The following is a 16587-nucleotide window of genomic DNA, read 5'->3' as shown; positions in this document are numbered from 1 at the left end:
TGGATTGATTCTGGAGCCACTCGCCATGTTTGTGCTATTAGAGAAGCTTTTACTACTTATGCTCCTGTTGGACCCCATGAGACTCTCTCTATGGGAAAGGCTGCAAAGGCCAAGATTGAAGGATGTGAGAAGATATTTCTCAAAATGACTTCCGGCAAAGTGGTGACTTTGAACAATGTCCTTCATGTTCCCGAGATTAGGAAGAATTTAGTCTCTGCTGGACTTCTTGTTAAGAATAGTTTTAAATGTGTATTTGTATCCGATAAGTTTGTAATAAATAAGAACGAGATGTTCGTAGGAAAAGGTTACCTTACCGAGGGCCTTTTCAAGCTAAATATAATGGTTGTTGAAAATAATAATAAAATTTCAGCTTCATCTTACTTACTTGAGTTAAATGAATTATGACATATACGTTTGGGTCATGTCAATTATAAAACCTTGCGGAAAATAATTAATTTGAAAGTATTGCCTAAGTATGAATGCGACAAATCAAAATATCAAGTATGTGTGGAATCTAAGTATGTTAAACATCCTTATAAGTCAGTTGAAAGGAATTCAAATCCTTTAGACTTAATTCACACAGATATTTGTGACATGAAGTCAATACCATCTCGCGGTGGAAAGAAATATTTCATAACTTTTATTGACGATAGTACTCGATATTGCTATGTTTACTTACTTAATAGTAAAGATGAAGCAATAGACGCATTCAAGCAATACAAAAATGAAGTTGAAACGCAACTTAACAAGAAAATCAAAATGATAAGAAGTGATAGGGGTGGTGAATATGAATCTCCTTTTGAACAAATATGTTTAGAATATGGAATTATTCATCAAACAACAGCCCCTTACACTCCCCAATCCAATGGGATTGCGGAAAGAAAGAATCGTTCATTAAAGGAGATGATGAACGCATTGTTGATAAGTTCTGTTTGTCACAGAACTTGGGGGGGGGGAAGCCGTTCTTACGGCTAGCCGAATACTAAATCGAGTACCCCATAGCAAAACACAATCCATTCCATATGAAAAATGGAAAGGAAGGAAGCCCAACTTGAATTATTTTAAAGTGTGGGGGTGTTTGGCAAAAGTGCAAGTTCCTAAACCCAAAAGGGTAAAAATAGGACCGAAAACCGTTAATTGTGTTTTCATAGGATATGGGACCAATAGTAAAGAATATCGATTTCTGGTTCATAAATCAGAAAATCCCAACATCCATAATAATACGGTTATATAATCAGATAATGCTGAGTTCTTTAAAAATATATATCCGTATAAAAAGGAATGTGATTCGATTGGTGAAGGATCTAAACGACCTTCGGAAGAAACAAAGGAAAGTACACTTAATCAGGAGGATCCAAGATGTATTAAATGTCAAAGAACGTCTACTTCATTTGGACCAGATTTTGTGACTTTCTTATTGGAAAATGAGCCTCAAACATTTAAAGAAGCTATGTCTTCTTCGGAACCATTATTTTGGAAAGAGGCAGTCAGTAGTGAAATAGAATCCATACTGAACAACCATACATGAGAATTGGTTGATCTTCCTCCTGGAAATAAACCGTTAGGTTCTAAATGAATCTTTAAAAGGAAAATGAAAGATGATGGCACTATTGACAAATTTAAGGCAAGACTTATGGTCAAAGGGTATAGACAACGAGAAGGTCTTGACTATTTCGATACATACTCTCCAGTTACAAGAATTACGTTCATACGAACGTTAGTAGCGTTAGTTGCAGTTTATGGTCTTGAAATTCATCAAATAGATGTTAAGATGGCCTTCTTAAATGGAGAGTGGAGGAAGAAGTCTACATGGAACAACCTGAAGGGTTTGTGGTTCCAGGTAAAGAAAAGAAGATATATAGACTTGTTAAGTCCCTTTACGGACTAAAACAAGCACTCAAACAATGGCATGCAAAATTTGATCAAACAATGTTGTCAAATGGTTTTAAACTAAATGAATGTGATAAATGTGTGTACATTAAAAATGTTCCAAATCACATAATTATTGGTTGTTTATATGTGGATGATATGCTGATAATGAGTAATGACATTGCCAACATAAATACGACTAAGCGCATGTTAACTGGCAAGTTTGATATGAAAGACTTGGAAGTTGCTGATTTAATTCTAGGAATTAAGATTCATAAGACTTCTCAAGGTCTGACATTGTCACAATCTCATTATATAAAGACAGTACTTCAAAAATTCAAGCACTTGGGCTTTAAAGTTGCAAAGACTCCAATTGACGTGAATCTTGTATTAGCAAAGAACAAAGGCCAAAACATATCACAATTGGATTATGCTCGTGTGTTGGGTTGCTTAATGTACATCATGAATTGTACACGACCAGATATAGATTATGCTATAAGTAAATTGAGTCGATATACGAACAATCCAGGTCAATCTAATTGCATAGCCATGAAACGAGTTTTGAGGTATTTAGTACATACCTAGGACTTTGCTTTGCACTATAGTAAATATCATGCGATCATTGAGGAATACTGTAATGTAAATTGGATCACCGGATCAACTGATTTCAAGTCCACAAGTGGATATGTATTCACTATTGATGGAGGAGCGGTATCTTGGAAGTCGTCCAAATAAACATGTATTGCCCGCTTTACAATGAAGGCTGAGTTCATAGCCTTGGATAAAACTGGTGAAGGAGCTAAATGACTCCGAAGTTTCTTGGAAGATATTCCATTTTGGCCTAAACCGTTGGCACCAATATGCATACATTGCGATAGTCAAGCGGCAATTAGAAGGGCTGAGAGCGTTATGTATAACGGTAAATCTCGTCATATATGACGAAGACATAAAATCGTTAGGCAATTACTCTCTAGAGGAATTATCACGATTGACTATGTAAAGTCAAGTGATAATGTGTTAGATCCACCTATAAAAAGCCTAACTAGAGAGGTAGTTGAGAAATCATCAAGGGGAATGAGACTATGGCCAAGAACAAGTCATAGTGACGGTAACTCTACCTAGAAGACTGGAGATCCTAAGATCTAGGTTCAAGGAGATAAAAAAAAGTCATTAATGACGGTTCAACATTGTCAACTAAACTTTTGGTCCATTCCCGTGATGAGACCATGTTCAGTACCAAGGATAAAGCACTAAGGCTTTTTAATGATTTCTAAATTTGATAAGGGGTATATCAAATAGTGTATCTACGAGATGGCACATTTAGGAATCACCTATGTAAGTGTGAAGTGTTAGTCGCTTAAAGGAGAATTTTGCAAGGCCAGTTCTCTATGCACTTATGAAACCGGGCGATGTTCATGGCTGAAACGAACACAACAATGAGAACCAAAGACGGTTAAGGGTTGGTTGTGTGACTTGTGGTTGTCTAGGTATACACCAAATTTCGACATTTCAAAGATATCAAATCTACCGATTGATCGAGTATATCCGACATAAGTTCACTAAGGAAAGTTCAAAGGAAAACCTACTTATCAAAATGCAATTAATCCTTGCTTGCGAATCACACATTTTTTCATGCATACTTCCGTAATATAGCCATTCCCCATTCATGTGGGGGATTGTTGGGGTTTTAAGCTATTAATGCTTAAAATAGGGTGAATGAAAAATGGAGAGAAAAATGAAATATTTGAGTAATATTTGAGTTTCCCTCCTTGATTGTCCCATATAGGAAGAGGAAAAGGTTTTTGATGGGTATATAAACAATTGCTCTTCTTCTAGCTCATAACGAGTTGAGAAGAAGGCAAGTCTCGCGCCGCCATTATCATCGTCGCTCGCTTGGCTCGGCTCGACTTCAGATTCAGCTTCGGATTTGGTCAAATGATCGATCGATTGATTAATTTTTTGACCAAATTTATTTGTTAATAGTAAATATTAACAGAAATGTTATTAAATATTTGGTTTAATAACAAAATATTAATATTAAAATAAATATTAATATTAAATCCAATTCAGTTATCCAATTTTCAGTTTTATGTTTTTGTAACAGAAAATTAACTATCCTTCAATTTTCCCTCTTTATTGTTGAGTAAATAGCTATTTATGTTATGACATTTATTCTTTGGCCGTTTTGCAAAAACAACCATTCTGAAGAGTTGCACCTCTTCAGATTTCAGCCTAACTTTGGCTATAAATAAAAGTCCATTCTCTCAGATTTTCCATACGATTTTTCTGAATTCTTCTCCTTTCTTCTGCATATTTTAACTTCAAAGAAAGCAACAGTAAGTGTGATTTGCTACCGAACTTTGTGTTTGCTGAAACACTGGGGTTTGAAGTACCACTACACCAGTGTGTAATTCGTTCTATCCTGGGAGGAAATAATCCATAGCTTGGATACTAGGAGAGGATTAAATTCCTTAAGGAAACACTATGAATTCAGTGGGCTCGAATTGTTTTTTTTTAATTTCGTTTACATTTCTGTTTAAGTTATTTTATTTTCTCTAGAATTGTTTTACAAATACAGATTACTAACACCTTATTGGTGGGTCCACAAACAGGTACATCTCGGTGTAATACCGCGCTATATATATTTGAATTATAGTTATGTTAGTTAAATGCATGGGACTAATTGGTGGGCCCACAAACAGTTATAGTGCAGTATTACACTACGCTATATATAATGCGGTATTACACTGTGCCATACTTTAATGGTAGAAACATCGTTAAAGTATATCGCGATATAATACCGTATTATATATAAAAAAGTATTTTTTAAGAGTAGAAACGTATATTGAATCCAAAAAGTTTGGCATTTAGGTTTCGGACTCTAACTATAATATGGCTAAAAGTGGCTATTTGCCAATTTTTTCCTCAACTTTGGCAGGGAAAGTGAGCCCTTTTACTCACCTCAACTCCCTGGCATTCCTAGCTCCTTTTCGGAATTTCTCCTTCAGGCGCACTTTTTAAGATTTCCAGTTTCCTCTTCAGGCGACCTTTTCGACTTGCAAAAAACAAGTGACTTGTCTTTTCCCCTGCCGCTCAATGCCGCCGAAAGCTGCGTCGGTGCCGCGGTGGCGCCGCAAAACCATAATGACCGCCAGAAAATCCATTCCTAAAGTAACCAAATCCACCGGTTCCCCCACTCCCTCACCATCCACCACCACCGCCGATGCCGCTGACGTCATCACCACTCTCTCCGATGAATTGTCTCCCAACTCTACCAATTCTAAAGGCATCAGTGAGCAATCCCTGATCTCCCAAGTTCCTGAAACAACAAACACGGTTATGAATATTGGGGAAACCACCGCGGAAACCTTGTTGAGCTCGCCGGAGGATAAGAAACTGGAAATTGAAGCTGCTGGAGAGCAGAAAGTAGGAGTTGGTAAGAAAAAAGTGGTGAAAAAGACTGTAAGGATTGTCAAGAAGATTGTTAAGAAAAAAGTCCCCAAATCGAAGAACAAGGAATCAGTCAAAGGTGGGGAAAATAGTGACAGAGAAACTGTTTCGGATTCATTGGTCACCTCTTCAGGCATTATTGAATCAGAAACTGAAATTTTAGAGCCTACTACTGTTGCTACAGTTGGTGAGGTTGGCGACCCAAAAAAAGGCGATCATTATCCAGTAGAAGTTGAGAAAGGTACTATCGTTGCGGCTGAAGATATCTTAGGAAATGATGGAATGAAGGATTGTGAGGTTAGTGTATCTAAACATGAATTAGAGCTTCCCATTTCGGATGCAAAGGGTAATATAGGTTCTCTTGAGACAGGAAACGTAGTTCTTCATTCAGAAAAAGGTAACCTTCGTCCAGTTAAAAAGATTGTCAAGAAGATTGTAAAGAAGAAAGTCCCCAAACTTAAATCTACTGTTAGTCCTCCAGAAACTGAAAATCTGGAGTCTTGTAAGGCTGTATCAGCTAATGGCGAGCTGTCAATGAAATACAATCCACATCCTATGGAAGTTGAGAAAGCTACTAATGTGAGTGCAACCCAAAATACATTAGAGCCTCTAGTTTTGGAATTTAAAGAAACTACTTTTGTCGAGACTGCTGATACAGTTTCTCAAGCTGCACTTCTTGATTCAGAAGCAGGTAATCTTAATGTTTCTACTAGTGACAATTTGGACTCATGTAAGGATCAAAATTTGGTAGAAAACAGTCAGAGCAGGGATGAAACAATGGAAGCTGCAGATACTAGTCTGAGGTTGAACCAAGGAATAGTATTGAGTGGGGAATTGGAGGCATTAGAGCGGAAGAAGAGGCGGAGGACAGAGATTTTCATTGGAGGATTAGACAAGGAGACAAAGGAGGGTGATATTAGGAGAATCTTTGAGGAGGTTGGTGAGGTTGTGGATGTAATAGTGGTGACAAATCGTGAAACAGGGAAGAACAAGGGGTTTGCGTTCGTGCGGTTTGCTTCCGCGGCTGATGCAAAGAAGGCTGTAGAAAGATATTCCAAAGTTGAGGTAATGCGTTTTGGAATTACTATGCGTAGTCTTCTAATTAGAGCAAAAGTTCGTTTAAGTAGTGCGGTTGTGGCTGTTTTGTCTACACATAAAGCTATTAAATCTATATGTGTGACAAGATTCGTATGGATTTTTCGACCAAACTATCAATTTCCTGGATCCTACAAAAGTTTCAAGCTTATTAATTAAACTAATTCTAAATAAATTTGGCTTCTCATAATGTTATGTATATAGCAAAGAAATTTTAAAATGCAAGCATGTGATTTTACTGTCATCCTTTATGAAGAGAGTAGAATATTTTGGTGTTCCCTCTTTCACTCTCATAAACAATTAGCTGTTATGGGTTATCAAAAGAATGATTAGCTGTTATATCCAAACCATTTTACAAAATCAGTTTGATTTTTCCAGAAAGATTAATTATAGAGACTGCCTGCTAACCTTTCAGGTTTCAACTGTTCAGCCTTATCTTCCCATATTTTCAACATTTCTCATTTTGCAATTTGATAACAAAGCTAATTCTCGTGGTTTGAAGTATCCTTTGTCATAAGCCTCAAATGAATAGATAAAAGTGGCTACAATCTAATAGCTAAGTATTTTATATGAGGCGCCTCATACTATCCAACATGATAGGAAAAGTTTTGGATTTTTGTTTTACCGTCAATCATCCCCAAAATTCTTTATGTGTTTGGTAAAAAAAAATAGGTAGCAATTTAGAGGGTGTCTTGCAAAACTAAAATGAATAAGTAAAAATGTCTTATCTCGAACTGTGTAAGCTTTTAGATCAGGATCTTAGCACACCAACTTTAACCTACGAAAACGTTATTTCCAAGCAGCAATAGTTGCCTTTTTTTTCCCTGGAAGGACTTGGAGCGATTTATAGTAATGTCAATATTGGTGGGCCATGCTTGTATATAAAGGGAACTTGTTGAAAACGTCAATAGGGCTCTGATGAATTTGACGATCTTATGATCTATTATATCTATCATGTTGATCTGGATCCTCTGATAAAGATTAACATTAAAACATGGAATATTTAACTTACTTTTCATTGTGGCTAATGGTAGTTATGACTATGGATTTGCTTTTAGTTTGATCGATTCACAATGCAAGCACATGACTTTTATTCTTAGCTGCATGCTGTTGTTTTCTTTTGGCAGAGTACGATGGTCAGATTTTTGTCATATCATACATCCACCTAATGTTACTACCAGTCAGAAATAGCAGTATAGCACCAATGATTTCTATAATATTCAGTATAATGCTTTAAATAATGTCAATTTGGGAGTTCATTCTCTGTTCTTTCTATGCGATCGCCGATCGTACCAGTTATGCTATACTGGCTTGATCTTTTCAAACATTTCTTATTTTGTTCTCTTTAGAGTGCGATGGTATGATATAAGTCTATCTACAGGAATCTAGATGATTTAAGATTTATATGCTGGAAGCTTATCTATATTTATCCCAAAAAATAGATTGCTGGAAGCTTATCTAGTAAATTTGTGTACCCTAATACAGGTTAGAGATAAGTGCTACATTTTGGAAAGTGGTTCAGTTAAAACTTATTTTTGGATACCAAGCTTTATATGGATATTGGTTACAGATACCTTTTTTCTGGTTGATAAGTAGACGTGGCTACCAATTCTTAAGATTTGCTTTGTGTAATTGTACTAGTCATAAGTACTATGGTTTGAGGTAAAATCATACTGTCTGGATGTCGATTCTTGTGATTCTTGGTTCATGCAATTTTCAGTTTCCACCCAAAATTACGGCATAGAGAATAATATCTTTTAGCTAAGTTTACTTGTGCTGTCCTGTTGAGAAGATAATTGCAGTTTCTGCACTTAGGCCTAAGCTGTTGTGTGCAATGGACTAACATATTTGTTTGATCTTGAAACCTAGATATCTGGAAAGCAATGTAGTGTATCCCTTGTTGAGGGTAATGACACAATATACCTAGGCAATATTGACAGGAAATGGAAGACTGAAGACGTAAGCTCTACTGTTCGCTGCTGATCTTTGTAATTCCTCTGGGTTAAAGTGACTTCTAAAGAGTTTATCTCTTGACAGGTAATTGATCTACTGAAGAAGGCTGGAATTGAAAATATCGATAAGGTTACAGTTATGGCTAATCCTAATAACATTGAGCAGAATCGAGGGTTTGCATTTGTTGAACTTGAAACAAATAAAGAAGCTAAGATTGCTTTCAATAAGCTCCAGAAGAAGGATGTTTTTGGGAAAAACATGAATGTAAAAGTTGCATGGGCGCAGCCTTTAGTTGAGCCAAATGAAGAAGAAATGCTAAAGGTCAGTTTGGAAACGTTTGGAATTAATATATTGATGCTTATCAACTTGTTTACCTGAAATAAATGCCAAGTGGTGCCAGAGAGAAGCCTCAATTTGTTCTATTTTGTTCTTTATCTTTTCCTTTCATAGCAGATTAACTATCTCTATCTAAAATGTACTTTTTAAATTTGATTAAAATACTTAGATTGAAAGTGTTTTGCTTTTGTCAAGGTTAAATCAGTTTATGCTGAATATTTACCTTCCACATGGAATGAAGAGAAAGTGCGGGACTACTTTGTCAAATTTGGTGAAATTGAGAGTGTTGTTCTTGCAAAAGATCTTGCTTCCTCAAGAAGAAAAGATTTTGCCTTCGTCAATTATATAAGCCGTGAGTCTGCTCTAGCGTGCATTGAGGCATTCAGTCACGAACCAGTCAACGAAAGTGGATCCAAGGTTTCAGCATTAGAGTAATCAGCTGCTAAGTTATTGAGAAAATTGCTTTGCTCATGATTATTTTAATGTTGATTAAATTTTAGGTAAACTTGAAGGTATCTCTTGCCAAACCCGTCCCTAAGAACAAGCAAACTAAACGTGCAACTGTTCCTACTAAAAGGGAACCTCGTGAGGTGAAAATAATACAGGACCCATGTGAGTGTCTTGAAACCCTTATATTTATCAATCTGATGACAGTTTGATGTGATTATCTGTGTGCTTTTTGCCTTAAAACCTTGATGACCCTTATTTCTGTAAAGAATATAGATCAAAGAGATCTTTGGGGAATGAATTGCTTGATTATCCTCTCAAGTATGTTGGAATTTCGATGATGTACAAGCCAGATAAGGAACATACCTTGCTCATTCTCCCACCTAAAATAATTACTGGCATTCTAAACCTTTTCATATGTACAAGTTGCATATTTTTTATATAAGTAAAGATCATATTCTTCATAATAACAACACTAAGATTGTGCAGAAATATGTATATAGCAAAAACTTAGTTCGCTCTACAATCACAGGGGACCAAAATGATATGACTCTCTTTTCATTTTAGGACGCTCCAAAATGTTTGACACCATTACATTTCTCTACAACTTTCACAACTTTTAAGATTCGAAATTCATTTAAATATTCACACTTTAACTTTAATATGATGTTTGCCTCTTTTCAACCACTACTTCAATTTTCTCTTCCATTCACTAATATATTATAAAAGTCCAATCGGCATCTTACTTAAAATCCATGTGCACTCAGACACACCATCACGTAAAATGAAACAGAGAATACGTTTAACATTGTGAAGAAATGAACTAACTCAAACCCAAAAGTTAGCTCATAAGTTGAATTAGGCACAATGTTCATTTCTTGACATGATATTATAGCTAGACCCACCGATCCCTGATGTTGTGTTTCTCAATGTTGGGACATGTTGTGCGGGTAAAGGAGGGGTGTGTTAAGTCCCACATTAGTTGAGGAAATGGGTTGTGATCTCCTCATACGAATATTGGCAATACTCACCTCATGAGCTAGTTTTTGGGTTGAGTTAGGCCCAATGTACACTTCACAAAATCTATGGAGTTAAACAATTGCACTTGATAGCAGCAGTGAGTTCTTGTCTCTAATGATTAATTTCTTTCTTGCGGTTATAGCTATCTCGAAGAGGAATGAACCCAACAAAAAGGTAAATTACATGAGAAGATATACTGAGGATCATAGAGTCAATAGAGGATCTTCTGCAACCAATGAACTTCTGCACCTCTTGAGACAACAAGCGCCAGCTGGTCAGATCCATTCAGGTTTAATACTTTACTTTTCAATTCTACAATATTTTCTTTTCCTCACGTCATTAGACACAATTGGTTGACTTAGCTTTCCATTTCAAATGTTCTGCTTGTGTAATGCACTTGTTTTTCTATAATATCCTCCCAAAACTCATTGGCATTTTGATAATTAAGTAGATAGTTACTTAGAGTAGAATGGCGTGTTAGGGTAGCACAATGCCTATGTGAATAGAACTTAATGCAGATGCACTTTGTGTTGTTTATTCCGTTTTATTCAACTCCTTATGTTTAATATGGTCCGAAGGGCATGAAATGCGGAATGTCATCTGCAAGGGACCATGTTGTACCTTAGTGCAACTGCCAAGACATCTAATGCACCAGGTTTTGCTCCTAAATAGAGGCCCCTAAGGGAAATAGCATAACTTTTTTTGTCTCTGCTGGAATTTGAGTGCTGATATCTCATGGTTTCACTCACTTACCATTAGGCTGCACCCTTGGGTGTTAAAAGGAAGACTTTGGAGCCCTGTTTTATTTTTCAAAGAAAAAATTAAAGCAAGAAAGAAAGAAAGCAGGATGTTGGAAGTACCATCTAGTGCCTAGTAGAGGGACGTAGGCATTTGAATCCGTGTTTGTGAGAGGATGCACGAGACAAGATTGGTGCCTTGTCAGGCTTTAGGGATGGTCTGCAGAGATTTTATCACCTGAAATTAAAATAGTCTAGCTGCTGCCTTTGCACCAGATCAAATGAAGCAAGTAGCACGATAATGTCTGATGGGAGAGTTTAGCTTCCATCATGATTGCCATGAGGAACGAGCTGGAGAAAGCAAGGAAAGAGGGGGGGGGAGTGTAGTCAATGTAAGTGAACTCCTAAGAACCGGAAATGATGAATGATGTAAACAAAATGTTAACTGATAGTATTAGGTAGAAAATGGCAATCGTGATTGCACTTCTAATGCTTGTATTGGTAACAAAGTGTCCTTTTATCTCGGTCTTTTATTGGTGCTGGGATTAGATTCCATTCATCTGTGTTTTTTTTCTTTTGAAAAGGTAAATAACATGTATATTCAAAATAATAGAAAGCTTAGAGCCAAACCTGGTGCTTGGACAGTCTTAATCTTCTCGATCCGGACAATTGGCTGGACTGGTCTTCCTATGCTAATCTCATAGCACAATGCCCTCTGCAATTATTGGTACTTTTTTTCCCCTATTAAAGGAAAAATATAATTCTTGTGTTGAGTATGCTTGAGACAAACAGAAAGACGAATGGATGAGGGTGAAGGAGAATCTAGATAAATATTAAGTAACATGATGGAGAATTTAGACACGTGAGCATGCTCCAGTGTGGCAAGAGCAGTCCACTTTCAACCTAGAGGTTGGGAGTTCGAGTATCAAACTATGAAAAGATTGTTGCAGTCATGGGTAGGGGAGTTTGGGCGTACTGTTACCTTGTAAAGGAAAAAAAAAAGATAGAGGATGTATTTATCTTTTTATAATTCTGTTCTTTTCATCTTTTAGAGGATGTGTTTTATGTTTAATGTTTATTGTGTAGTAAGTTGCAAATTGATTGCAAACATTCCCCCTTTTCCTGTTGAATATAATTGATGTTTGTCTTTTATTGTCTTTGTCCGAGAAGGCTCAGGCATTGACCATCGGTATTTGTTATCTCGAAGCAAGCGGCCACTTTCAGCTGTAGTAAGTTGCAAATTGGTTGCATTTATGCTGCTTTTTCATTTTATGTTCCTAGCTTCTTGTCTACACCTAGACTTATCCTTGAGGCACCCTCTTTCTGCCTATGCAGGTAGATAATCCACATCGTATGGATTCCGTTGGAGTTTCTCGATTGCGGTTAGAAAGCTCTTTTCCAACTGCAAGCCAAAGGTTCATATCATTATCTTTGCTAGTGGACGTCTTTTTAAACTAGGATAGTGTCTTGGAGATACTTTACCTCAGTAATTTATGACTTTGTGCTTTCTTTCATTCAGTATGTTATCACATAGCCGTGGACCCCTTGCTACACCATCTTTTGCCTATTATCGCCAGCTAGGCAGTGGCCAGTCACCAGGTGGGTTAATACTGCAATTACCTGGTTCTTGACATAATTTTTGACTCAATAGTTTTTGCTCTTTGAGTATGTCTTAGTGTTTAAGTTGTCTCCTTAATGTGTCTTGGCAGGTTCAGTTTATGGAGTCGGAAGCTTTCCGAGTTCTTTTCAGGTATAGAGATTAATGATCTGTGGTGTTTGTTACTGTTCACAGTTTTGCATGGCAAGCTTTCAGTTGTTCATTGGAATTCCCAAGCTATTTCCCATTCCATTTCTATTATATAGTATATACACGTGGCACTCTTACAAACTTGTGCTTACCGCCCTCCACAAAGATTCTATACCAGTAGAATACACAAGGATTCTCCACCCATTATTGTCTCTATTATAGAGATGAGATGTCGAAAGATAGAGATAGAATCGAGACAGATCTTCTTTCTTCTATCTCTCTTGAGGCATTCATCATCTTGAGCACCCGATTTGAACTGAACCTCGTTCTATTGAGATTTTATCCTTCTACTGATCCTTGGTCTAATTGGGCCTTTCTCTATAGTTCGAATCAAATAGCGCTCCAATTTTTGCTAATTGTTGTATATTGCATATTTTTCAATTTAATGGCCTGCAAACTGCACCTTTTTTTAAAGATTTGTTGCTTGATTCTGCATGTGGATAGTAGTATACCTCTCTGTTGCGAAAGCAAATCTTTTGTAGAATACATGCAATTTTGGGGGATGCATCTTCTTTTTTTTTTTGATGAAGTAAGGAGAATTCATTAAAAGCATCCAGCGGATGCAAGCAAAAGATTACAATTAAGAGAGATGATGTCTGCTCGTATACACAAAAAACCTATTCTATCACTAAGGAGCAGACACAATCAAAAAATTGAACAGAACTAGTTACAGGTGCCTGATTTAACCAACTAAACAAATTCAATAAGCATTTTGCTTTGACTACATGGATCGGAGTTGAGATCCCATCAAAACATCTACGGTTCCTTTCATTCCAGATGCACCAAAAGATAGCAGCAGGTACCATTACCCAAATATTTTTGATGGATTTACCAACTCTCCATGAACACCAACATTCATATGCTTCCTTGATGCTGTTAGGCTTGACTCAGGCTAGTCCAAAAATAGAGAGGAACATGTTCCAAATATCACATGCTAAAGGACAATGCAAAAAGAGATGTCTAACACTTTCAGAATCCAAATTGCACATGTAGCACCTATTCACCATTGGTATACTCCTTCTGCTGAGGTTGTCTTGAGTGAGGCATGCTTCATTTAAGGCAACCCAACTGAAACAAATCACTTTACGAGGCAGTTTTGTTCCCCAAATTAGTTTCCATGGCCAATTGTTTATCAGATCATTGTTGGAGCATAGGTGTGCATATACTTTCTTCACTGTAAATTTCCCGTCCCCCCATTCCAGTTTGTCCTTCAGCTGGGGTTTGACAGCAATCTGTGCTAGTTTGGCCAGCAATTCCATTAGGTCGTTTATCTCCCAATCTTGAAAATGTCTCCTGAATTGAGGGTCCCAAGAGCTGTTCTGCCAACATTGTTCTACAGTGGATTCTTGATCTACTGCCAGTAGGTACAAATTTGGAAATTCATCTTTTAATGCCATTGTTCCCAGCCACTTGTCTTTCCAAAACTTGATGAGTGTTCCACTTCCTAACTTGAGTTTTGAGTTAAGTTGGAACTCGTCCCATAAACTGGATATGTGTTTCCATAGGCCTGTACCATGAGGTGATCTGCTATGTCTTGTGCACCAGTTGTTCCTCACACCATGTTTAGCATTAATCACTGATTTCCACAAACCAGGGTCCTCCAAATTATACCTCCAATGCCATTTTATTAGCATACTCTTATTATGTAATGCCAAATCTTTAACACCCAATCCTCCATGCTCCTTTTGGTAAAATAACCTTTGGCCATTTAACCAAATGAAATTTGTGGCTTTGACTGTTGCCTTCCCATAAGAAGTTTCTTCTAATTTGATCTAGCCTCTTCTTCACTTTAACTGGAATTGGGAATAATGACATGAAGTAAGTAGGAATACTATCCAACACACTATTAATAAGCGTTAATCTACCCCCCATAGAGAGGTACTGCATTTTCCAGGAGGCCAATCTTTTCTCAAACTTCTCAATAACCCCACTCCAGATTCATTGTGATTTGTATGATGCTCCCAATGGTAGGCCTAGATATGTAGTGGGGAAGGATCCCACACTACAACACATTATATCAGATAGCTCCTCCAGACCAGGAACATCATTGACAGGAAAAATTGTGCTTTTTGACATGTTCCTTTATAAACCTGATATGGCTTCAAAAATCATAAGTGTGAGATTCAGGTACATTACTTGTGATCTCTCAGCCCCCTTCTTTTTATGAAAGTATGAACAGTAGGCCATATTTAAGCTCTCCAGAAAAGGAAAAAGAAAGAAATGGCATGTAAATGGACGTTCCAAACCTTGTAACTCCATTTTGTTCAATGTCCAAAGGTGTTGATGATACCTGTTGAATCTTGCCTGTGTCTAAAGAAGTTCAAAATATCTTGATTCTATTTTGGGAAGGATGAAAAGCTCTAGCCATTGAGCTCTGTTGCTAAAGAACAAAAGTTTCTAAATGTAATTGATAAAGTATACCTTTGTGTACATTCTTATCAAATTGTTTTAATCAAGACCTTCCAGCCTTGTTCTTTTTCTGCTATCTAAGTTATATTTATAGACATTTCTCTTTCTTTTCAACATTAAAGCAAGATCGAAATGTTAGAAACTGACATTTTCTGAGCTGTAGCTCAGAATAGAGTTTCTTATTGTTGTTTCTGTTTGGCTTGCAGTCTCAGGAGCGCGGTCCTTATGGTGGACATAGTAACATATATCGTAGATGTGAGTAAACTTCTTCTGGTATCTTATTGGCTTTTAGAATGCTTTTTCAAATTAGCTTGGCTGATTGCGTCTTTTTAGCTTGATTTATGCTTTGAAACCCTTCCTTCTCTCCTTGCTAGTGATCTTGCAAATGAGGTGTTCCTAGTACTCAGATGCTGGGTCCTGATTAATGTAGTCATAAGCAAAGGGTCTCAAATGTTGGTTTCTTTTCCTTTAGTTTGGTTGGTTGGGTGGTTACATTTGAGTGTGTCCAAATGAACCTTTTCTTGCATCTGATCTGAACCCACAATGTCACATGGTGATGCCTATAAGACTATCTTGATTCACTATTTGTCGAAATCTTAAACATATTTTTTTTGCTGGGGGAAAGTTGGCGGGGGGGGGGGGGGGGGTCAGCAGTTTGTTGCTCTAGCTTTCATCCGTCATTTTGAAAATTATTTGAAGATTAAGAGTTCTCGATGGTCATCTTAGTTTTCTGTGCACGTTGTATTAGTTTCATACTACCGTACCTACAGCATTTGGTATAGCTTCTTTTTGGACCTTTGTAACAGTGTCAGATTCTTTTTTGCCCAATTTTTGGTTGAGTCCCTTGTTAGTCGTTTAGTAGTTCCCTCTTAAAAACATGTTGGCTTTTTTTTTTTTTATTATAAATTTAATCATTGCTTCAGATTTTTGCATTTCTATTCCAACATTAGATTAGTAATCGACAGAGGAACTGAAATTTAACCATAAGCTGCCGTGAAGTATCTGCAAACTGTATGTTGACTAGTATTCTCATTTGATCTTATTGCAACATTTTATGTTCTCCTTGATCTTATTGTTATTCTTCATTGGTTTCTACAGATTGAAGGAGCGATTTTGGAAATGCGGCTGACCTGAATGTTTCTAGCAAGACATGTTATACGCTGACAAATTTGAAATCCAATTTGGGAGTTTTGATATGTAAAGCTAACACATCGATGATCTTGTTAAATTATATGCAAGCTCATACTAATGTTTTCTAGTTGAGTAATGTTCAGGGGTTTTTGCCATTTCATATGTGGCTAAGACCCTCCTTTCCCCCTCCCCTCGGCCCCTTCCTGTAGTCTGTGCAAATTTTGGCCATTTGTATCTTCAGCAAGTATTGACGGAGTTTGGTTGATTCCAAGGCTGCATACTGCATAGGATCCGTTTTGCAGTTCATCAATGTGGTGAAATTCTGTCATCAGT

The 16587-nt window shown here is 37.0% G+C and overlaps 1 protein-coding gene across 1 annotated transcript; it reads left to right on the top strand.

The window, feature by feature from the left end:
• Positions 1-4796: 4796 nt before the first annotated feature.
• On the top strand, positions 4797-16519 carry LOC104249974 (uncharacterized). Its single transcript, XM_009806514.2, has 12 exons — positions 4797-6384; positions 8284-8373; positions 8452-8688; positions 8899-9120; positions 9204-9315; positions 10313-10459; positions 12078-12136; positions 12243-12322; positions 12427-12506; positions 12617-12657; positions 15330-15378; positions 16222-16519. Exons 1-12 carry the CDS (start codon positions 4966-4968, stop codon positions 16224-16226), a joined length of 2541 nt encoding a protein of 846 aa, XP_009804816.1. The 5' UTR covers positions 4797-4965; the 3' UTR covers positions 16227-16519.
• Positions 16520-16587: the final 68 nt, after the last annotated feature.

Source organism: Nicotiana sylvestris, chromosome 12, assembly GCF_000393655.2.
Source record: "Nicotiana sylvestris chromosome 12, ASM39365v2, whole genome shotgun sequence".
Taxonomy (NCBI): domain Eukaryota; kingdom Viridiplantae; phylum Streptophyta; class Magnoliopsida; order Solanales; family Solanaceae; genus Nicotiana; species Nicotiana sylvestris.
This window is presented reverse-complemented; position numbering and strand designations above follow the sequence as displayed.